The 18,707-nt window shown below is 40.2% G+C and overlaps 1 protein-coding gene across 1 annotated transcript in view; it reads right to left on the minus strand.

Moving 5' to 3' along the window:
• Positions 1–477: 477 nt before the first annotated feature.
• The window catches only part of cpz (carboxypeptidase Z), a 49,629-nt gene continuing 31,399 nt past the window's right edge, over positions 478–18,707 (minus strand). Inside the window, exons 7-12 of the mRNA XM_052041300.1 lie at positions 10,901–11,062; positions 5,853–6,011; positions 5,634–5,769; positions 4,233–4,372; positions 2,002–2,101; positions 478–1,193 (exon numbers count right to left, since the gene is read on the minus strand). Coding sequence (XP_051897260.1) covers positions 847–1,193; positions 2,002–2,101; positions 4,233–4,372; positions 5,634–5,769; positions 5,853–6,011; positions 10,901–11,062 — 1,044 coding nt within the window. The 3' untranslated portion in view covers positions 478–846. The remainder of the gene's footprint in view (positions 1,194–2,001; positions 2,102–4,232; positions 4,373–5,633; positions 5,770–5,852; positions 6,012–10,900; positions 11,063–18,707) is intronic.

Below are 18,707 nucleotides of genomic sequence, written 5' to 3' on the forward strand. Positions count from 1 at the left end.
TTGTGATTAGGCCCATTCAAAATAAGGAAAGAAATGTTATCAAGAAGGTAGTTAGCTTTGCAAAGCTTTGAGTAACAATGTCCTTTCTAGAGGAAACATCTGCAAAGCTAGATTCATACAGCCAGCTTTCTGTCTCTTAATATACCATTTTGTTTGCTAAGCCTTTTGTGTGTTTTTTTTAATCACATGGTTACAAAATATTGCTTATATTAAGTTGTAACATTATTTGTATTTCTATTTATGAGTGGTATAAGGAAAAGGTTAAATTAGCCATAAGTCTAATTTTAAAATATTTTCATTTCAGGTGGTTAAATCAGTTTCTCTGCCCACTGCAATTTGTTCTTTTGTAATCTTTAGTTTTAGTCAAAGCTGTTAAGAACTAAGTTGGAAATTGTAAAATAAGAACAAAGTGGTTTGGCTTTTACCCCATTATATATCTTGTTAGGTTAACAAACAAACAATATAGATTAAATATTTTGAGAGAAAATATCTTTTAATATAAAAAAATTATAAATGAAGTATCTCCTAAAACCCCTTCATTTGATATAGGCAACATGTGCTATAATATGCAGGCATGCATGGGACATTATGATTCACAATGCATGTGAGTTAGTGCTTATTACATAATACTGTGATCACTGATGCCCTCTTGAGTTTAGGACACTCAATTACATTTGACTTCTCAGGACTAAAATATTAACAAAATATTTTTGCAAAATACATTGTTTCCCAGATTGTTAATCCCAGGGGATTAACTTTGTTTTACTAAAGTAAAAATCACTGATGTACTCATTAATGCAAACTTGCTGGTGTATCTTCCACTTAATATGATACCCACAGCAGAAACTACATGTTTATTAAAAGCCAGTCTGGCGAATTCTGTCCCAAAGTGGCAAAGAAGGACCACCACCAAGGCTTTTCTCCACGTGAAGTTGAATATTCATCATCTTCATCTTCATATCTCCCCTCAGTCCTCTCAAGATGATCTAGCAGATCTATTTCATCCATGTCTTCCTCCGAAGGCTCAATTTCAATATCAGGCTGCAGGCGACGCAGAACAAAGTCCACATGACCAGCCCCTTCCATCTTAACAGGTAAATATATTTTCTTCAAAACCCGCGTGTGACCTTGAGCATATGCGCTTACGTAGTGTGTGCCTGGAGGGAGCAATCTCCAGTACTCTCCATTGGCAACTGCAACCAAAAGGAAAAACAAACTTATGTGAATGAAGTAAAAACCATGAATGTGTTACAAGTGAATAGTTTGAAATATTGAAGAGGAATTTCTCCAAAATGTAGTTACAATGGGCAAGAACTCACTGGAAAATGCTGCAATTCCGCAACAAACTACTGGTATATATTGGGAATTCTGAGCTCGCTGGCTGAGCTCTGCCCGGGTTTCCTGGTTTTGCTCTGATGTTGTACTCCTCAAGGACTCAAATGCCAGAGCACCAGCTTGCTGAATTCCCCCATGGTAATGCTGTTGAGCCCAGGCCAGGCTACACCAGGAGCAGCAGTAGAAGGCCCACTCATTTGAATGGAAAGGCGCAGATCTCAGCGAGGTAGACAAATGCAAAGTAATTCTGTTTTTGAATTACATAAATTTGCTTTAATAAGGTGTTTTGTGATTTCCTTTTATCACATTTTTAATACCTAATCTTTCAACTGATGTTTCATAGTATTTCAATGCTTTTGAATGTGAAGTAGAGACTAGGGGTGTAGCTGCACTGGTCGCCAATACTTTTCTCATCCATTTTGTGGATGTGGCTTGAGGTGATGAAATAATCTTACACAAGACCTTGCCACTATGCAGGGCCTTAACATTTTAGATCTGAGCTTTAATTACCAACAAGGTGGTATCACAGTCCTGCAAAAAGTAATTTATACATTTTCTATGTTCGAAGCAAGTGTGGGCATCTCAGTGGTACTTCCTAATATCACTGTCTATGGGCAATCAAAGGAACCACTTTCCCCACAACTTGTTCCAATTTTCCATTTCTACCTGAAAGGATATCATGTCGGATCCCTCTAACTTTGATTCGTGCTCCTTTAATTCTTCTTCCTCTGTCATCCATCACGATCCCTTTTATTCCTTGGTGCACCTACAAGAACAACATGGTGGTGTGAGTTAGTCCCTGCCCAATAGGAATGATTCTCATGTCTCTGGAAGTTCATGTGGAGGCGTTTTAAATGGACATTCACCCACTTTATGTTCCATTAATAGACTGGGATCTGGACATTGGAAATCCAGGCCATAGTCTTGCACATTAATTTTGTACAACAGTGGCCAACTCTGGAATCCTAGATCCCCACCTGCAATTGGTGGGGCACTACTAAATTTATACAGATGAGAGTCTTCTCATTTCAGCTTATGGTATGGTCATTTTGACTGGTAGGGCGGTCTTTTGAATTGGCTGCTGTGGCTGATGTTGCACTTTCTCAACAACATATCTGACTGAACCTGCACTAGAATTTTCACTAAAATTTGTGTCAAACTTCAAGCAAGCATAAATGAGGTTAGTACAGATCTCTGCTATAAATTTATTGTTTTTTTTTGGGGGGGGGGGTGGTTGTTGGTGTTGCTGGCAAGGCCATTCCCAATCGCTCTTGTTTGGTTGGTAATGAGCTACCTGGAACCACTGAAGTCTTTTTGGTCGGGGTTCTGCCACAGTGCTGTTGGGTACAGAGTTCTTGGATTTAGACTCGGTGACAATGAAGAGATTGGTGATGCACTTCCGAGTTAGGATGGTAAGTGGATTGGAAGAAGAACTGCAAGTGGTGGTGTTTTCATTATCCTGCCCTTCTTGGTGGTAGAGGTCAGGGGTTTGGGAGGTGTTGTCAGAGTAAGTTTGATGAGTATTTCAGTATGCCAGTGGTGAAGTAAGTAAATGGGTAGGGTACTGGATGGGATACTAATCGAGTCGGCTGCATTGTCCTGACAATGTTGAACTTTATGGATGTTGCTGAGACTGCAGTTATCAAAGCAAGTGATGGGTATTCCATCATGCTCCTGATTTTTGCATTGAAAATAATGTTAAAGCTTTGAGGTGTCAGAAGGTGAGTCACTTGCTGCAGAATATCCCATCCTTGACTTTCTCTGGTAGCCATAGAGTTTATAAGGCTGGTCCAGTTGATAGTCAATAGAGACCCTGAGGTTATTAATAGTGGGGGATGCATTAACGTAATGCCATTGAATGTAAAAGGGAGGTAATTATACTCCCTGTTATTGGAAGAAGTTATTGCCTGGTGCTTTAGTAGCACAAATGTTAATCTTCATTTAACAGCCTATGCCCAACCATTGTTTAGGTCTTGTTGTATGCAGGCATGGACAAATTCATTTTCTGAGGGCTTGCAATGGAATTGACCACAGTACGATCATCAGTGAACATGTCCATTTCTGACCTTATGATGGAAGGATGGTCATTGGAGGAGCGGTGAGGATAGGGAATCAAGTTGCATATTAGAAGTGCAGACACCCACTCTAACTCAAGTAGCACACTGTCCATCATTGTCTTTGGATAGGCTCCAACAACGTATTGGCAGGATCAGGACAATAACCATACCTGCTACAACTGCAGCATTCCACTAAACAAGAAGCCTTGAAACCAATCTGTAATTTTCTATGGCCTCCAGTATTTCATTCCCCATTTCCTTCAGGATCTCTGGATATATCCAATGAAACCTTGGCATGTACTTCTATAGCTTTACTTTCTTTTTTTGTTACATATTATATCTCATTGTAACCACTTTCAGCATTTACCTCTTTCCCAATACCTTTCCTTTCTGTAAATTGAAAAGAAGCTCTGTGGAATTTCTAAAACAACATGTTTATTAAACTAACAATTTGAAGATATATCTAAAATATAGGTGACAATCTTACTACTTTCCCAGGGCTACCCTAATGAATATTATAAAAACTCATCTGTTTTGCAACAACCTTCCCACAAAAACAATATTAAAGGCCAATGCTAATAGACTTCCTTGTCATATCCACTACTTTACCATACCCAGAGATAAAGAGAAGACAGACAAGCTGAGTTTACAGGAGCTTATTATAAGTAAGTTAATAATGAAAAAATATATATTTAAAAATAACTCATAAATAGCAACAGGTCAAAGTTAAAAGTAAATAAAAATGATTGTTTTAAAGTCAATCTTAATAAAATGTTATTTTTGGTAAACAATCCTTCAGTATCCTTACAGGATTCACTAATTAAACTTGAAAAAAAGTACCATTTCCATGTAGGTCAAGAGGGCCTCCTTGTTTTGTTGCCAGGCTGTTTGGAGATCCTCATCAGCGGGGTACTTCTCACAGCCAATTTCTAATGTTATCTCAAAACAGTTTGTGTGCAGGTAGTTAAAATCCTGCATCCCTGAAATTGCAAAGTTAGTATGAATGCTTTAAAGATGCATTATCATATACAGAAGCTGCATTGTTTTATGAGAGTCTTATAATGTTTATAGTATGGCTACCCAGGACCAAATGTTTTAAGGATTAATTACATGTGAATTCAGATGACAGAAGCTGTGGGTTAAGTTCAGCAGGGCAAGTATATTGATAGTCTGATGGTTGAAGATTGGTGTCCAGAGTTGCAGGGGGGTCAGACATACTTTTGTCAGCATTTGTCACCAAGGAAGCTTTTCGTAACTTGCCTTCATTGACTGCAGTGACGACAGCTAAACTTGATAGGGTATTGGCAACAACTCTTTATCAGGAATGCACTAAAATCACAGATACACTGGAAAAGGAGCTGCTCCATTTTAACTGCTCCTTCACTGTTAATTTGGGATGGTGAAAATCCTCCACTTTATTAAGCATCTGAAAAATATAGTTTGCTTTCATATTGCTGTCCAAGGTGTTTCTGAGGTCAAAAAATGGCTCAAAAAAAGTAGAATGGTTATACTGCTCCCTGCTTTTCTCGTGGAGTTGTCACGCAATGAAGATCATATTCACTCGGCCTCGAGATGGACAGACTCCACACTGTTATTCAAGGAATTGCTCTTTGGCCCCTGGGAGAAATGTTGAGGCAGAAAACCAACAAACTGCAGATGCAGAAATAAAAACAGAAAATGCTGGAAACACTCAGCAAGTCAGGTAGCATCTGTGGAAAGAGAGACAGAGTTAATATTTCAGGTTGAAGACCTCTTGTCAGAACTAGGAAAGAGAGAAACCAAGTGCTTTTGTTTACTAAATTGTTTTCTCTCCTGAGTTCAGACAAAGGGTCAACATACGATGTTAACTCTGTTTCTCTTTCCACAAATGCTGCTTGATTGGCTGAGTGATTGAGGGGGACCATGGAGACGACTTGCTCTGCAACAGAAATTGAAAACTTAAATTGAAAACAGAACAAAACAGCCACTTAAATTGAAAACAGAAGAAACATATTATTACAGGGACAGGTAAAACTGTGATACAATAAAGTTCTAATTTTAAAATCTAAGCAGTAATGAGTGCTAATGTAACATAACCTTACTGTATTAATTCATAATGGAATGCACATAAACCTTCCTTTTTCTATGGAATAAGCAAGGTTTATATGTGTTTCATTATGAATTATATTCCAAACTCTAACCACCCTCTGGGTGAAAAAATCTTCCTTATATCACCATGCTAGACCTATGAAACTGTACTACCTCCAGCAAAACTGTACCACTGTGCTCCATTTACAATGCCTCCTTCTTCAGCAAAGTTCCCTCCACATCTTTCCTTTAACGTATCTGACATCACAGGATGTGCATCTGCATAGGTCTTAGCCAACAACTTGAACATCTGGAATCATAAATACAACAATGAATATGGTAAATCAATTTACTCATCATCAAAGAATGACTCAAATGTGGTAAATAATGTACCTGATCATCTGGAGTGGGTGAAAAATACTTGTCTTCTCCTGGAAGTCTTGATGCATCAAAGGGATAACTAGCCACTAAATCTCCACCATGAAAACTTGCTGACAGAACAAAAGGTATTTTCTTCATCCATTTTATCACTGCTCGTGTCTCGGGTGCTATCTATAAATATTACAAAAGAAATAAAATATAATCAAACTTTATATAAAATTTAAATACATTTTATTATTTCATTTAATTTTATTCATACACGGTCATAACTACATATATTGGAACCAGATTAACATTCAGCCAGGAGGAAGAGGCAGAGGCCTGGATCTTTGAGTCATAGAGTCATATAGCACAGAGGCTGTTCGGCCCACCAAGCATCAAGTAACCATCTACACTAATCCCATTTACCAACACTTGGTCTTTATCCTTCTATGTCTTGATGATTTAAGTACTGACGCAGATACTTTGTAAAGGTTGTGATATGACCTGCCTCTACTATTCTCTCATTCCAAACTCTAACCAATCTCTGGGTGAAAGGATCTTCCTTATATCCCCTCTAAATCTCTTACCCCCTCACCATAAACCTATGCCCTCTGGTCCAAGACAACTCTGCTATGGGGAAAAGTTTACCATTGTCTACCCTATCTATGCTCTTCATTATTTTGTAGACTTCTATCAAGTGACCCCTCAGTCTTCTCTGCTCTGAAGAAAATAAGCCCAGCCTGTCCAGTCTCTCCTTATAATTGAGAAATTGCAACCCAAGCAACAAACTGGTGAATCTCCTCTGCACCCTCTTCAGAACAATCACAAACTTTTCATACTGTGGAAACCAAAACTGCACAAAATATTTCAGATGTGGTCTCAACAATATCTGTAAAGACCAATCATAACCTCACTGTTCTTATATTCAATGCCCCCGCTAATAAAGGCAAGTATCCCATACGCCTTCTTTACCATCCTATCTATCTGTGCTGCCATCTTCAGGAATCTTTAGACTTGTACACCAGGCTTCCTCTGTTCCTCAACACTCGCTAGGGCTCTACCAATCATTGGGTGTGACCTATACTTATTTGACCTCAAAAGATTACTTTGCACTTATCAGGATTAAATTCCATGTGCCAATGCCCTACTCACCTTACCAGCTGATCAATATCTTTCTGTAGCCTGACTATCTTCCTCACTGTTCAAACACCAAATTTTTTCTGTCATCTGCAAACTTACTTCCTACATTAACACCTAAGTTGTTAATGCATATAACAGTAAGGGTCCCAGCCCCAATCACTGTAGTACACCCCTCGTCACCATCTCCCAAAGCAACCCTCCCTCATCACTCTCTGTCTCCTATTACCAAGCTAAGTTTGGATCCAATTTGCCATGGATCCCACAGGCTCTGACCTTTTGGACCAGCCTTCCTTGAGAGACCTTGTCAAATGATAAAGTCTGTGTAAACTACCTCAACTGTCTTCATCTGTAATACCTAGTTACATCTTGTGTCACATTAAAGCTAACATCAAGCTGGTTTCCATCATGAAAATGAGCCTCCCCTCCATAGACTCTATCTACACTTCCCACTGCCTTGGGAAACAGCCAACAGAATCAACGACCGCTCCCACCCTGGTCATTCTCTCTTCTGCCCTCTTCCATCTGTCAGAAGATAAAAAAGCTTGAAAACACGCACCACGTTCAAGGACAGCTTCTATCCCACTGTTATAAGACTCTTGTATGATAAAGTTGAACTCTTGATCTCATAATCTACCTCATCATGGTCCTCGCACCTTATTGTCTACCTGCTCTGCACTTTCTCTGTAACTGTAACATTATATTCTGCATTTTGTTATTGCTTTGTACAACCTTGATGTACTTATGTTTTGAAATGCTCTGTATAGATGGCATGCAAAACCAAGTTTTTCGCTGTATCTTGGTACATGTGACAATAATAAACCAATTACCAATGGAATACATCAACCAGCAACTTTTGCTATTTGCACATCTACAATTAATCACAGAACTTGGAAGTTGCCATCAGAGATATTCATCAGAGGAAGAGGTCAAACAGCAGCACACCAATTGACTCATTAGTAGAAGCAAAGCAATGGCATTAATTTGCTGCACTTGTCAGAAATGTTGAAGTACATTCTAGACAATATGACTTTTCAATTTGACTAAAGTGGTTATTTCTGCCAAATATCCCATTGTGAGCACGGTGTCTGACTCCTGGGGAGACCACTGCATTGGAAGGGTGGAATAAGCAAATCAAGTGGAATGTAGGCAATAGATTGCATAAAACTGATTATTTCAAGTTTCTATGGTTTAGGTCATGATTGGACGTATACATATGTTTTTGAATACTGATTTGTTTGGGAATTGTTTGAATAATTCTGGTCAAGTGGACGCTGAGATGATCAGTGACAGAGGAAAGGAAATATGAAAACAGAAGCTCACTCATGAGAAATAGATGTTGCAAACCTCAGTTTCCCTTGAAGAAGTGGCATTAAGATGTCTCTTTTTTTAAAAATTTTATTTACAGCGTGGTAACAGGCCCTTCCGGCCCAACAAGTCCGCGCCGCCCATTTTAAACCCAAATTAACCCACCCATACGTCTTTGCAATGTGGGAGGAAACCGGAGCACCCGGAGGACACCCACGCAGACACGGGAGAACGTACAAACTCCTTACAGACAGCAACTGGAATCGAAACCCGATCGCTGGCGCTGTAATAGCATCGTGCTAACCGCTACGCTACCGTTTCTAAACTATTGCAGTCCCTAAGATAAAAATAAAATTCTGAAAAAGAGTTCTATACAGCCACGATGAAGGTGCACTCATATATTTCTAAGTCAGATTAAAGTGTCCTGTGCATGGGTATGTATGTATCTATGTTGACTTCCTGCCCCTGTTCTGCTATGGCTTGCAAGTTTTGGAAATGATTTTGAAGAAGCCTTAGTGGGTTGCTGCAGAGGGTTTTGTGCACCATGCACACTGCATGCACAGGTGGTAGAGCAAGTAAAGGTTTAAGGTGTTGGTGGGGACCCAAACAGTATGATGGATGGTATGATGCTTCCAGACTAGTCTCAAGAGCCACGTGTTCTGTGGCTATCCCTTATCCCCAAGTAACAACCTTTTGGCCTGGCACAGTGGTTCAAAATTACAGAGCACACCGGATGATCAATTCATGACTGATCCCCCAGTACTGGGGATTGGTCATCATAATTTTGGGAAAATATTTATGGCTCAGTTTCACATTCAGCGATATACAGCATTTTCTATACATCTCTCCTGGTGCCCTCAAGGAAATGTGCATACAGTCGATGGCTCCTTGTACCCTTGGGGAGCATGTAATCTTTGACGGCTCCAATGGTTGTCTTCCTAGGGAAAAAGGGATGAGCTTGGATCCCCCTCATATTGAGTTTTCTTTACATCTCTAATCCAATGCTGTGCTGATATGTTACTACAGAAATGTTCCTTATGTTTCCAGCACCAAGCTGGAAAATCAAAATAATTCATAGCCACTATTACCTTCAATACTGTTTATAGTTTGGGTATGGCCTTGTCCATTGGCTGCAGTTGTGCGTCCAGCATGGGGCAAATCCTTGAGCACTTCCTGCACATTTCTCCTCACTCAGATGACTTGCATCACTTCACAATTCTCCACATTAAACTTTATCTGCAAGGTCTCTGCCTGTTCTATCAGCCTGTTAATATCTTGTTGTAATCTGTCACTATTTTCTTCACAGTTCAGAATACTGCCAAATTTTGTGTCATCAGTAAACTTAGAAATTGTGGCTTGCATCCCCCATGTCTAGGTCATTAATATAGATTTTTAAAAAATGGCTTCAACATCAGTCCCTGGGGAATGACATATTAACCTTTCTCTGGTCCAAAAAACAACCATTCACCACAACCTTCTGCGATCTGTTACTTAGCCAATCTTGTAACAATGATATCAATGTCCCTTTTATACTAAGTGCTTCAATTTTGTCCCTTCATACCAGGAATCAATCTGGTGAACCTTTTCTGCACTATCTCCATGGCAACCACATCCTTAAATGAAAAATGCTGCCTGACCTACTTAGTTTTCCACCATTTTCTGTTTCTATTTCTTCATACATATCTAGCCTGCTGGACAATTCCCAGCACCTTACCATTAACAAGTCATTACATAAGCCAAGTAGATGATGTGCTGACAACTGTCCTCATTAAACCATTTCAACTCATCCTCTCATAGACACTCCTTTTGTTCTAACTCCCAACTCCCACTCTCGCACTTTCCTTCCTACTGAAAACCTACTTGCTTCTATTTCTTTCCCAATGCTGATGGAGAGTCACAGACTCGAAACCTCAACTGCTTCTCTTTCCACAGATGCTGCCTGACCTGCTGAAATTTTCCAGCATTTTTTGCATTTATTCCTATTCTCCATTTTCTGTTGCTTAATTCGTCCCCTTGCCATATTACCCTCAATACTATAAAGGCTTAACTTATTCAATACACTTTTATTTGGCTCCTTATTAAACACCTTTGAGATATCCAAATACACCACAAATACTGGATCCATTTTATTCACATGAGCCTCAAAGATCTTTCGTAAATTTGTCAAACTCATTTTTGCTTGCATAAAAGTATATTGAAACTGCCTGATCATAAGTTGAATTTTTAAATATCCTGTTACTGCTTTCTAAATTATGAACTACAGTATTTTCCCAATGGCAGATGTTAAGATAACTAGCCAATGGTATCGCTACCTTCTATCTCCCATCTAGAAACTGCTATTCTACATTAGGCTAGACAATCCACAGTATGCTTGTTACAGAAAATAGCGAACTGAAGCACCTTTCCACAAATGTTGTGGATAAGCAAAGCTTCTTACTGGAAATTAAAAGATGGAAACAGCCCATGCAGTCTTAGTAAGCAACTTAATAGCAGTATATGAAAACAGTAAGAGTGGAAATATTAGGAAAAGGACCATTGATTTTGTCCTCTGAATGAAAATCCAATTCATCATCAAATGCAACAGAATAGGCTAAGCATGTCTAATTTTTTTACAATATGTTAACAGCTCATACCTTACCATTCCAGTATGACCTTGGAATTGGAATGTGATCAATGCGACCTCTCCTTTTTCTTCTTTCTCGATAAAACTGTGATGTTAGATCTGGAAAATTTCTGTTCAAGTCGATGCTTTGAAGATTTGGCCGTCCAGTAGCCCATCCATTATACCCAGGGCCCTGAATTATTAGAATAAATACATAAATGTTTCCTTGGTGTAGTGATAAATGAATTTCATCAATTGTGGTATACATTGAACCATGTTATTTACTGAAGTGTTCTCCTGATTGCTAGTTTTCTCCCCCATCCTTCTTAAACTTCAGGTCATACAAAGCACTGATGCCATCAATCCAAGCCAAGCTAAATCCTACTCAATCATTACGCAGTTCTCCCTGGCCTATGTTTTCTCCAGTCCTTAATTCTCCTAATTTAAATATAAAATTCCCATTCATTTCTTCATGAAAAAAAATCCTCTTTGACACCTGTCCCTGGTGATGGAACTCTGAACTTTGCCAGAGGTTTAAAGCCAACGGCAGCTACAGTTCATTATATTTTCTATAAAATAAAAGCAAATCCAAATAATTATTAAAAGAAAAATCAAATGATATGCATAATGGAATGAAAATCCTCTTCTATCAGTTTAATATCCTTATCAAGTCGGTTATTCCATCCTACAATGGTAAATTACATCAGCCAAATCATTAGTAAGATCATATTTTACTCCATTAAAGCCATTATTAACGCATCCCTCAATGATGCAAAATTCCATTCCATCCTTCATCTTAAAAAACAACACCCCTTAACAAATGCTTTATTGCCTTAGTCTTGAGACAGCATCTCTACATTATGGATGCTGGATACATGTCAGTTGTTATCGGATTCTTGGATTATCATACCTTCAAAATCACGTGTCATTGTTTTTATGTATTTTTGTATTATCCATAAAAAAACAATGGTGAAATTGATGAATGGAGAGAGAGAGAAAGTTGTGCTTAAATATAATTGTCCCACCAAACTTCCTTTAGGTCAATCTAGATGTTCACATCTCAGTGGTGGTGTTAACTACACCAACATTTTTAATCCCAGTGGCTCTATGGCTCCATTTCAGTTGTTCAGAATGTACCATTTTCTTTACGGGTTGTTTCAAAGTATTTACTGTGAATCAATTTTATTACACCCACCCCTCCCCCCCCATCAGAGCTACATCTTTTTATAATTTATTCTTATGTGCTCTATTGAATTAGTAATTATTTTAACTGGAGTAATCTTGTAATTATTCTTTCTTTTATGCTTATTCACTTCTGCACTGGCAAAGTATCAAGCATAACATAAAAATAATAAGGCATTGTATTTATGTAGAGCAAAAATGAAATATAAACTAATGCAGAAATTACAAAGTATGCAATACAACACAAACACAATGATTGATAGATAGTTACTTTGAAGTCCTGGAACAACATCTTGACATCAAATACAAAAATTAGCATTTCTGACCACTATTCTGATTCAATCACCAGTTCAAAGAAAACCTTTTACGGTATCAACAATTTTGGATTTAAAAAATATTTTCAAGATTAGTGCTTCAAACTAACTGCACTTCTGTCCAAGCTCTTCCCTGCAGTCCACTCTCAATCATCAATGATGAGTGGTGCCAGGATCTTTTAGAAAATGTGGGCATTACTGGCAAGGCCAGCATTTAATACCTATCTTTAAATATCCTTAAGAACATACTGGCAAGCAGCAGCCCTGAACAGTAACCATCCTCTTGCACTGCATTTACAGAGAAAGTTCCAGATTTTAGCCCAGCACCAAAAAGGAATGCATTTCCCAATCATTTGCAAGGTTGTTGTATTCCTATGCATTTGCTATCCTTGTTCTTCAAAGTATTAGAGGTCATAGGCTTGGCAGATGTCATTGAAAAGCAGCTGGTGAAGTGTTGCTGGACATTTTCAAGATGGTAACGACTGTAGCCATGTTGTATCAGTGATGGTGTGCATAAATGTTCAAGAAGGTGGATAGGAATGGTGAGCTTCTTCAGTATTGTTAGCATGGTTTCAGTTAAGTGGAAAGTATTTTGTATTTGGCAGATAGACTTTAGAAATCAGGAGGGAGGTTCACTTACTCCAGGATAAGTAGCCTCCAACCTGCTCTTATATGCACAGTGCTTATTTAACTATCCAGTTAATTTTCTGGTCAATGATGACACCAAGGTGTTAATCGTGAGGAATTAGGTGATGGTGATATCATTGAATGTCAAGAGGGGATAGATAAACTCATTTTTGCTTAATAATTAATGCTTCTTTTGTAGAATGAATCTTAATTGTCACTTAACAGGCTATCCCTGAATGTCACCCAGGTGTTACAGCATGCAAGCATGGGCTGCTTTATAATTAGGAGTTGCAAGTGAAATTGAACATTAAGCATTCAGTGAACATCCTACTTCTGTCCATAGGATATCACTGGCAAAACAGATGAGGATGGTTATGCCTTTGCAAGTACCTTGAGAAGTCTCTTCCCCCTCCCCCACCCCCACCCCCAAGATGAAGAAAATTAGTCTACAACATGCATAAGCATCCACCTTTCGCTGTATATGACTCTATCCAGTGGATTCTTTTCTCATTGATTCTCACTGAGTTCAATTTCATCAGGACTCCTTGACGCAACAACTGGTCCCATGCTGTCATGATATTAAGGGCAGCCATTCTTACCTCCCCTCTGGAATTCAGAACTTTGGTTGACATTTGGATCAAATTTGCAATTTGGTTAAGAACTGAATCCAAATCAGGTATCCAAGAGCATGTTATTGAGAATTAAATACTGCTTGATAGTACCATTGATGACTCTTTCATCACAATGCTGATACTGGAGGGCAGACTGCTGGAATGCTGATTAGATGGACTGCATTTCTCCTACTTTTTGGGGAGATATTTCATTATGTGGAAAATTCCAGTTTTTCATTTTACTGGGAAAAATATTGTTACATCTTGATTTTCTACATCCAGAACAGTGTTGGGACTGCTTAAAACACCTTGTACTAAATTAAAATATAAATATTTAAACTTATTTACTTTCAGAAAATTACTTGAGCAGACAGCATTTCATTATCAGAGACTCAGCAGATATGCATGAGGTAGTAGGATGGAAATACTTATCTATTATTAACCATAGAACCATAGAACAATATGGCACAATACAGGCCCTTCGGCCCACCATGTTGTGCTGCCCTTCAAACCACACCTATGACTATCTAACCCCTTCCTCCCACATATCCCTCTATCTTAAATTCCTCCATATGCTTCTCTAACAATCTCTTGAACTTGTCCAATGTATCAGCCTCCACCACCACCTCAGGCAGCGCATTCCATGCACCAACCACTCTCTGGGTGAAAAACCTCCCTCTGACATCACCATTGAACTTCCCACCCAATACCTTAAAGCCATGTCCTCTTGTTTTGAGCATTGGCGCCCTGGGAAAGAGGCGCTGGCTGTCCACTCTATCTATTCCTCTTAATATCTTGTACACCTCTATCATGTCTCCCCTCATCCTCCTTCTCTCCAATGAGAACAGCCCTAGCTCCTTTAATCTCTCCCCATAATCCATACTCTCCAATCCAGGCAGCATCCTGGTAAATCTCCTCTGCACCCTTTCCAATGCCTCCACATCCTTCCTATAATGAGGTGACCAGAACTGGACACAGTACTCCAAGTGTGGCCTAACCAGAGTTTTGTAAAGCTGCATCATCACTTTGCGGCTCTTAAACACAATCCCACGACTTATGAAAGCTAACATCCCATAAGCTTTCTTAACTACCCTATCCACCAGCGAGGCGACTTTCAGTGATCTGTGGATAGGAACCCCTAAATCCCTCTGCTCCTCTACACTGTCCAGAATCCTGCCATTTACCTTGTACTCCGCCTTGGAGTTTCTCCTTCCAAAGTGTACCACCTCACACTTCTCTGGATTGAACTCCATCTGCCACTTGTCAGCCCAGCTCTGCATCCTATCAATATCCCTCTGCAAGCTTCTACAGCCCTCCACACTATCCACAACACCACCGATCTTTGTGTCATCTGGAAACTTGCTAACCCACCCTTCCACCCCCTAAGTCGTTAATAAATATCACAAAAAGCAGAGTTCCCAGAACTGATCCCTGCGGGACACCACTAGTCACAGCCCTCCAATCTGAATGCACTCCCACCATCACAACCCTCTGCTTTCTACAGGCTAGCCAATTTTGAATCCACACGGCCAAGCTTCCCTGGATCCCTTGGCCTCTGACCTTCTGAAGAAGCCTACCATGCGGAACCTTGTCAAACACCTTACTAAATTCCATGTAGACCACATCCACTGCAATACCCTCATCAATCTTCCTGGTCACCTCCTCAAAGAACCCTATCAGGCTTGTGAGGCAAGATCTTCCCTTCACAAAACCATGCTGGCTGTCCATGATTCTCTGAATGATCATAGATCCTATTTCTTAGAATTCTTTCTAACAGCTTACCCACCACAGATGTAAGGCTCACCGGTCTGTAATTCCCTGGACTATCCCTACTACCTTTTTCGAACAAGGGGACAACATTCGCCACCCTCCAGTCCTCCGGTACCATCCCTGTTGATAATGAGGACTCAAAGATCCTAACCAACGGTTCAGCAGTCTCCTCCCTCACCTCACAAAGCAGCCTGGGGAATATTCCATCAGGCCCTGGGGACTTATCTGTCCTAATATTTTCTAACAACTCCAACACATCCTCTCTCTTAATATCTACATACTCCAGAACATTACCCTCACCTACACTGTTCTCAGCATCATCAAGACCCCTCTCCTTGGTGAATACTGAAGAGAAGTATTCATTGAGAACCTCACCCACTTCCACAGCTTCCAGGCACATCCTCCCACCTTTGTCTTTAATCGGTCCTACCTTTACCCTAGCCATCCTTCTGCTCTTTACATACAAGAAAAAAGCCTTGGGATTCTCCTTAACCCTGCTTGCCAAAGCCTTTTCATATCCCCTTCTCGCTCTCCTCAGCCCCTTCTTAAGTCCCCTCCTTGCTACTTTATATTCCTCACGAGCCCGGTCCGATCCTTGCTGCTTACACCTTAAGTATGCTACCCTCTTCTTCCTAACTAGTTGTTCCACTTCTCTCGTCACCCACGGTTCCTTCACCCTACCATTCCTTCTCTGCCTCACCAGGACAAATTTATCCCTAACATCCTGCAAAATATCCCTGAACATTGACCACATCTCCATTGTGGGGAAATATTGAGGAAAGTGGAGAATTCCAAAACAAGCCTTCAGTCCCACCATTCTGTGTCAACTATTTTGCCTACCTACACTAATCCCATTTGTCTACATTGGATCTGTAACTATCCATGACTTGCCTCTTCAAGTGCCTGATAAAACACCTCTTTGGACTACCTCCATTGTCAGTGCATTCTTCTTAAAATAAGGAGACTATAACTTTGCATAGTATTCCAGGTATGGTCTCAACAATACCCTGTGCAATCATAAGAATACTTACCTATTTCTAAAGCTACAACCTTTTTGAAATAATGCCAATATACCACTAGCCTTCCTAATCTCTTGCTACACCTAACTGCTAACTTTTTGTAATCGATGTACAACACCCCCCACCCCCCACCAGATTGCCAAAGGATACAGCAGGATATAGATCAGTTGCAGATATGGGCAGAGAAATGGTAGATGGAGTTTAATCCAGCCAGTTGAGGGGTGTTGCTCTTTGGGAGATCAAACGTAAAGGGACAGTACACAGCTAATGCCAAGATCCTTAACAGCGTTGATGTACAGAGAGATCTTGGGGTCCAAGTCCATAGCTCCCTGAAAGTGGCTGCACAGGTTGATAGGGTGGTAAAGAAGGCATATGGCATGCTTGGCTTTATTAGTTGAGACACAGAGTTCAAGAGTCAGGAAGTTATGTTGCAGCCTTATAAAGCTCTGGTTATGCCGCATCTGGAGAATTGCATTCAATTCTGGTCACACCATTATAGGAAGGATATGGAGGCTTTGGATGTGCTGCCTGGATTAGAGGGCATGCGCTATAAGGAGAGGTTGAACAAACTTGGGTTGTTTTCTCTGGAGGCTGAGGGGAAACCTGACAGAAGTTTATAAAATTATGAGAGGCATAGATGGAGTAGACAGTCAGTATCTTTTTCCCAGAGTTGAAATGTCCAATGTTAGAGGGCATGCACTTATGGGGTGAGGGGGAAAGTCCAAAGGAGATGTGTGAAGCAAGTTTTTTTACACAAAGACTGGTGAGTGTCTGGAATGTACTGCCTGGTGTGGTGGTGGAGGCAGACATGAAAGAAGCGTTTAAGAGGCTCTTAGGTAGGCACATGAATATGCAGAGAAAGCAGGGATATGGACATTGTGTAGGCAGAAGTGATTAGTTTAGTCAGGCATTTAATTACTAGTTTAATTAGTTCGGTACAACATCATGGGCCAAAAGGCCTATTTCTGTGCTGTACTGTTGTATGTTCTGACACCTTCATGCCTTTGTTCTTTGTTCATCTGCAATCTTTTCCCCTTTAGATAACAGTCAGCCTTTAGATTCCTCTTACCAACAGCACAACTTCACACTTTCCTGCATTAAACTCTATTTGCCAAGTTTTGCCCACTCATTCAACCTATCCGTAGCCAGTTACAGAGTCCAAATATCCTCAATGCAACATGCCCTCCCACTTATTTTTGTGTCATCAGCAAACTTGGATTCCTCATACTCATGAATAACCTGGAATATTGAACTCCCAGTCCTGCTCATCCTGCAACCACCTCTCTATAAAAGCTGCTATATCGTACTCCTTTGTTTCTACTGTATTTGTGCTGTTAATTCATCTACCTTGTTGCAAATGCTATCTTCATTCAGATACAGAGCCTTAAGCTTTGACTTTTTACGATTTGTACTTACTCCAGAGTTACTTTCTGCCATACACCTTTTGCTTTATATTTTTGAAGCTATCATTAAGGAAGAAAAAGTGAGACATCCGGATAGAAGTGGTTCCATCAGCCAGACACAGGACACAGCATGGATTCAGGAAGGGCAGGTCCTGTGACAAACTTACTGGAGCTCTTTGAGGATATATTGAGCGCAGTGGATAGAGGGGAACAGGTGGATGTTGTATACTTGGATTTCCGGAAGGCGTTCGATAAGGGGTTGCATAAAAGACTTATCCATAAGGTAAGGATGCATGAAGTTGGAGGTAATGTATTGGTATGGATAGAGGATTGGTTAACCAGAAGGCGGAGGGTTGGGATAAATGGGTGTTTCTCTGGTTGGCAATCAGTGGCGAGCAGGGTGCTGCAGGGGTCGGTACTGGGTCTGCAACTGTTCACGATATACATTAACGATTTGGAAGAGGGGACTGAGTGTAGTGTATCTAAGTTTGCTGATGACACTAAATTAGAACATAGAACATAGAAAACCTACAGCACAAGTCAGGCCCTTCGGCCCACAAAGTTGTGCCGAACATGTCCCTACCTTAGAAATTACTAGGGTTACCCACAGCCCTCTATTTCTCTAAGGTCCATGTACCTATCCAAAAGTCTCTTAAAAGACCCTATTGTATCTGCCTCCACCACCGTTGCCGGCAGCCCATTCCACGCATTCACCACTCTCTGAGTAAAAAACTTACCGCTGACATCTCCTCTGTACCTACTCCCCAGTACCTTAAACCTGTGCCCTCTTGTGGCAACCATTTCAGCCCTGGGAAAAAGCCTCTGACTATCCACATGATCAGTGCTTCTCATCATCTTATCATCATCATCTATCAGGTCACCTCTCATCCTCCGTCACTCCAAGGAGAAAAG

Source organism: Pristis pectinata, chromosome 2 (genome assembly GCF_009764475.1).
Source record: "Pristis pectinata isolate sPriPec2 chromosome 2, sPriPec2.1.pri, whole genome shotgun sequence".
In the NCBI taxonomy this organism is placed as follows: Eukaryota; Metazoa; Chordata; class Chondrichthyes; order Rhinopristiformes; family Pristidae; genus Pristis; species Pristis pectinata.